This window comes from Alternaria arborescens, assembly GCF_004154835.1.
Source record: "Alternaria arborescens strain FERA 675 chromosome Unknown contig_67, whole genome shotgun sequence".
Taxonomy (NCBI): domain Eukaryota; kingdom Fungi; phylum Ascomycota; class Dothideomycetes; order Pleosporales; family Pleosporaceae; genus Alternaria; species Alternaria arborescens.
Window position 1 is genome coordinate 71,755 of NW_021167922.1, and position 6,000 is coordinate 77,754.

A 6,000-nucleotide genomic window follows, 5' to 3' on the forward strand; every position below is an offset into this window, starting at 1 on the left:
GGATGGTCTCTACGTAGCTGGCATCATGACGCCGGAAGCAAGGGGATATCCACGTGATGCTTGGGGTCACATTAAAGTACCTAGGGTCGAATACTACGAGGGTACATCAACTCCTGAAGACGAAGGCTGATACAAGACGGCAAACTTTACTCTGGATTTGGACTCTTACTCTTCCTTCATTGGTATTACTATAGGCGGCATCGATTCGGCGGACTTTTTCGACTATTTTACCACAGTGCAGGTGATGTACTTCACTCTGATGTGCGACCCGTACCTTGGGCAATCTCGATTCGTGTCCAATCAGAACGTGGATAGGACATGTTTTCTGGAACAACTACACCACAGCAACCGCCGAACCACCCCCTCAAGATCTCAATCCCTTTACCTTCGTCGTTAAGAGAGGAGAATTTCCCTTTTTGAATTGTACGGCCAAGACGGTATATGTCGAAGTGAGAGTTACCTGCCCTACATACACCACCTGCTCTGCCTCTCGCGTTAGACGCTCCCGCCACGAACATCCACCGACCGACCGCACTCGTCTGGGATGGTTCCTTGGAATCGGGTCTGGAAGTTCGTGGTCGGCCAACATGTCCAAACCCGTCGGATCTGACGATTATGCTAGCAAGAAAAACGAACCGGCGATAAACCTCTACTCGAGGAGTTGGCTCGGCACCCCAAAGAATTACATGGCAACAGCGCCCGCGAACGCTCCAGGATTGTCTTATGAGAAGTTGTCGATACGTCTTAGTCAAACACTGAATGCGTCTTAGTCAAACACTGAATGCGTATTGGTCAACCATGTACTGCAAAAACTCGCTTGTGCGCCGTTTCAACGAGAGCACGCTTCTGCCCGATGATAAGAGGATCTGGTCTTACCAAGACGAGAGCTATCAGGGCGAGCCGTCCAGGGAAACCTACTTATTCGCAGGAACGTGGCCAAGCCCCGGCACAAAACGAAGTAATGTAGCAGTCTTCCAAGCACATCACGGCTGGGTCGTTGCGCTCATTGTGTCCTCGGCTGTCCTCATTACAGCGAGTTTGATCCCATTTTATATCAGAACTTGGCTTTTGTATGGGCCGGGTGTACTCATGAATGTTTCTAGTTTGGCGGTAAGGGATAATCCGTATGCGGCGCTGCCGGCGACGGGGACGTATATTGACGCTGCGGATCGGTCGTGGTATCTGAAGCATGTGCGTGTGAGGTTTGGTGAGGTTGAAGCGGAAGGCGGGATAGGGAGATTGGCGATTGGAAGGGTGGATGGGGATGTTGGGGTGTTGAGTAGAGGGAGGAAGTATATGTAGTAGTTTTGTGGTTCAGGAATGTGGAAAGACGAAGTCATGGTGACTTTGTTGTGTGGTGGTACCGCGCTTAGTGAGTGTGACGATGGCCGGTTCATTCTGAAGTAAGCTGCGCGTCTGCTGGCGCAAGTCCGTTGCAAATGGTCGCGCGCTCCAATTAGTATAAAAGTCTCAACACAGTCGATAGCGGCATATTGTATCCAAACAAATATCTCGTTGGGAGATCGGAGCAAGTACGGGGTACAGCACCGTGTCGTCTACAAGGTGTAATGGAAGCATTTCTATTAGGAAAGCAGTTGGAAGGGGTAAGATGATATGATACATTTGGGAAAGAGCACCGAAGCTCATGAAGAGATGCGGGGGAACGTGGCATTACATGTTCATACAAGGGAGTACTAAAGACCGATACAAAAACGGAAGTACAAAAGCCCGGAGGACAGGAGATAGGCGATATGCCATGATACAAACGCGATGGTATGTAAAACGGTCCTGGGAAGAACAAAAACGCAACGCTAAGAAAACTCGAACAAGAGAAAGGCTAACCGAGGAAGCGAGAAGACCAAACACCCGATGCTGTATAGATATAGTGAGCGTTGATCTCAACGACCCGTGAAATGTTGAGCTCATTACGGTCGAACTGGCCATGCTAAGTAACGAACGCTCTCCGATCTCGCCCGCACCTTGCAGCTTCACTGAGATGATCCGGAGCTACTGCGGCCGGGCATGGAGGTCATATGGTCGGTCCAAATGTGCTTCGCGAGCTCTCGTCCATCCGATGGGTATGCCGTGGGATTTGTGGAGTCGTCACGCTTCGCGCACTGCGGGCACATGAGACCATCAGGCGTTTCAAATTCTCCTAAATGGTTATCCTGCAGATGTTCTAAGAATGTAACAAGTGATCTCCAAGCTCGCCTTCGGTGCTCTGGACAACTGCCTTGCTGTCCCGGACAACCGTATCGTTTGGGGTGAACTGGCTTTGGTGCTCTACTGCCTGAAGCAGTAGACCGGCGATTTCTGGCTTGATGATAAGTCTCCCCTCCGGTTTGAGGTTGGCATTCAAGATCTGCGAGTGGTTCTGATGTCGCATGCATCGAAAGTGATTCTAGTCAGATCAGTATGGCAATATTTTGTGGAGAAAGGGTGTACACTAACCGATAGCCGCGAATCTCCCGGCGCGATTCTCGGCCGGAATCTCCGAGATGATCGAAAGACAATGGTTGTATCCAGCATCTTCAGCAGCAGTGAAGGTCTCAGTCAACCGAAGGAGATCGTCCCTGGTATTGACCTCCAGCATGAAGGATATGGCCTGGTCTTGCTGCTTGGTTTTTGGGGAAGCGTAGACCTCATCCAAGGTACGGTCAATAGCCTGATCTAATTGGACGTCGTGACCTGCATCGAGAGAAGGCTCTACGTACTCGTACTGACCGGTATCAGGCGAATTGTTGGCGAAGTCCCAATGTTCAGCCATGATTGGCCAAGTCTAGCCAAGGCCAGGTATCGCAGGTAAGAGACCGATAGCGCTAAGTGGAAAACAAATCTTCAGAAAGATTAATGTGGGTGTGATGGTACCGCAACAGGATGTCGATGCTTCGTGCTATGTTGCGATTGTTGCTGTATGTAGGTGAAGGGCGAAATGAGAGGGGAGTACTGGTGGTTAATATGCACATGGCTTAAAAGCATAGCGAAGCTGAAAAGGAAAAACATGTCAAAATTGTCATATTTGGCGGTTGGTGTCGAGGTTGCAGTTTGCTCCGAAGCATATCTACAAGCCTGCCTGAACGATGGCGCGCTGCGGCATCGGGGAATAAGCAACCTCAAAGCGACGGATGTATGCTTATTAGTGCCCCAAAACGTTCCCTTCGCTAGTCAGGGACGATGGTATCGATGTGCGATTCTTTTTGGCTCGTCGCTTGCAGTGTCATAGACAGAAAGGAAAGCATGAAAAGTGGTGTGAGAGCTCTTGGGTATTTCGGACGAGTTAGGGTACCCAGCGCCGCACTGCAGGGATCAGCTATCTGGATTCGTGTATGCAGGTAGAGGTTGCATAGAACAGGAAACCTAACTTGCACCACATTTGTTGACTCGTCGATGACTGCCAAAACCACCGTGAGACCTATCCTAAAAGTGCGTCCGCCCTCTCTCACTTCAGGGTTTGCGTTCCGGATGATCCAATCTTGCTTTCTTTTTGAAGCGCAACGTTGGGCTACCGACGCCACAGCCTCTAACGTGGCCCCTTGGCAACACGCTCCAGCCGCATGATAAGAGGGGTAGTCTTTCCTCCTATTCGACCATGCAACCTAGTTGGCTGTCGTGCCCCCGTACATTTACCATATGTTGCTGGTCAGCCTTCCACTAAAGTCTCCATCCCAGCAACTTCTTGGCTGCATACGAGAGCGATATTCCTTGTCTACCTTCCGAACATGAACTGGCTTCTAGCTCTATGTAGGTAGTACCTTCAGCTTGCTCTACTACAAGCACCATCCTTGCTTGCGGGTTGCTCGCAGTGACAGTGTAAGAAGTTGGCCCACTCATATGCAAAATCCCTAACACTCTCCAATATCACAGTCAGATCCACCAAGGCAGTGTAATGAGCAACGAGTGTCCGGCTTGAAGCTTTTACTCATTACCAAGACAGCTACTGGTCGTTTACTGTGGCCGTAAGGTGGAGCGGGGCCATTCATGCGCCTCGTGGTTCTGCGATAGCGTTGCGCGCATGCAATGTACGGACTGGATGGAAACCACCCTCACTGTGATTGAAGAGCGCTCGAGGGAACAAGACAATGCACTGTCCCTCAAACCGGTCTAACCCAAAGGCTTTGAGAATTAGCCAATAAGAACAAGAAGCAAAGAAGAGATTATGTCATCGTGGATACATGGAGATGTACAAATACTCCACGTAACAGCTGCCAACGTTCCATGAATGTCCTTCGCTTGGAAACAAGATGCAGCTCACCTAGACGATTGCATTCGGGAAGATTGATGTTGCGGCGCAGGTGTAGATGTACCGACCTTTGTGAGGTGAAAGCACTGTAATGTGTATGCTCATGGGGCCCGTAGACGTTAGGGGAGGGCGAGCTTGATAGCCATGACCGCATCGACGACGAAACATAACAATCAGAGAAGGGACATTGGGCTTCTGTCGCCTAGAACTTCTACCGTCCAGTGAGGAACGTTGCATAAGAGCCGGCACTTGCGTTTCGCCTATCGCATTGGGACTTGCGCGGCATTTGCGGCTCCAGTGGCTGGCGGCATGACTGATTTACCGTTTACCGGGCAAAGCAAATGCTGCTCCGGGCCAAAAAGAAAGTTACCACCCTCCTGAACCGATCGGTGATTCTCTCGACGCTGTAAAACAGCCCTATCCGGTCACCTAGCATCAGTAATTGGCCCGCCAAGCCCGACATCTGGTGCCATCTAAAATGCGGGTGGGTAGCCTCAGCCGTCTTGCCTCCAGGGTGGCTAGCGGGTCTGAACCATGCACCGAATGACGTCCCCTTGACAGCAGTCCCGGGAGTCCAAACATGTCACGCAAAGACAAGCGAGCTGGATACAGCAGTGAGTTGAACGCATAATGTTTACAGGAATCTATTGCCAGGCATTAGCCATACCGACTATGCTACTGCTGACAAACGCGATGGAAGGACTGTCGTAAAAGTGGGATGCGCCGCCTGTTTGGTGGCATCTTAATGAGGCGCTCGCACCGGCGCTTGTCGGCAGGCTCCGGGCTTGCGACTTATTCTTGCTACAGCTGCCGTCACCGTCCTGTATATCGTTCATGTTGGCTGCCGGCGATGAAATTACACCCATCACACTGATCTCGATCAAACTTTGTAAACGGGTGACAATTAACGCCTAGGCAGCGGTATGTAGCTGATTGTAGTTGAATGCTGTGATGTCTCCGCTTGGGATCCCGCCACAACAAGTGATTTTATACTCGAACCATTTGGCAGAATATCACATTCAGTGGTCATCCTTCAAAAATTAGTAAACAAATTACAGTTGTTCGAGGGACGTCGAGCTTCGCGATGCGTATGGCGTGTAATAAATCTAGGAAATGACTCATAGGCTTGTGTCGCTGGCGCCAGGAGCCTTCGGGCGATTAAGCCGCGCGGGGTGCCCGCTAATGGCAATCGTCGTAAACGCTTGGTTCCTTTTTCAGCAGAACAACGTTGTGCGATCATGCAGCTAAGGAAGCTGTGACGTGGATTTCTCGAGTGTTTTGCTGTATGTCTCAGTCATAGTGGTTTCCATGGCAGCCGCACCGCGATCCTACCCCTTGATTCGTCGCAACGAATTTACGTGTCAATAACGACACGACCATGCTCTGTCTACTTTCACGCCTCAACTAGAGCCCTGCTCGTTCGTACCTGGTCGAAAGCCTCCTTCGCCGTCCTCCGCCGCCCAAGAAGCCTCGCACAAGCTATGCTTACGAAACATCCGGCAGCAGCTCTAGCAGTAAGCATGGTCCTGACGCTCATGATCTGCCTTTTGACCGCAGCATTGCCTAACTCAGAATCGTAGGTCTGATCCTATTCCAGTACGTTGATCGTTGGTTATCACATGGTTATGGCAGTTGGAGTCTTGGTAAAACCAATCCTCCACCCCTCATGACGGTTCTTTTTCGTAAGAGCTATTTATGAAATTGCCCTCTCGCCAGCCCTGAGCATCCGCCTATGCACATACGATCTGTACGACTCTGGA

The 6,000-nt window shown here is 50.6% G+C and overlaps 2 protein-coding genes across 2 annotated transcripts; both read right to left on the minus strand.

Moving 5' to 3' along the window:
* Positions 1–1,049: 1,049 nt before the first annotated feature.
* On the minus strand, positions 1,050–1,340 carry AA0111_g12137 (hypothetical protein; the record flags this gene model as incomplete). The annotated part of the gene is made up of 1 exon (XM_028646082.1): positions 1,050–1,340. One exon carries the CDS (start codon positions 1,338–1,340, stop codon positions 1,050–1,052), a length of 291 nt encoding a protein of 96 aa, XP_028500277.1.
* Positions 1,341–2,446: 1,106 nt separating this feature from the next.
* AA0111_g12138 (hypothetical protein) lies at positions 2,447–2,767 on the minus strand (the record flags this gene model as incomplete). The annotated part of the gene is made up of 1 exon (XM_028646083.1): positions 2,447–2,767. The coding sequence occupies one exon, from the start codon at positions 2,765–2,767 to the stop codon at positions 2,447–2,449; it is 321 nt and encodes a 106-aa protein (XP_028500278.1).
* Positions 2,768–6,000: the final 3,233 nt, after the last annotated feature.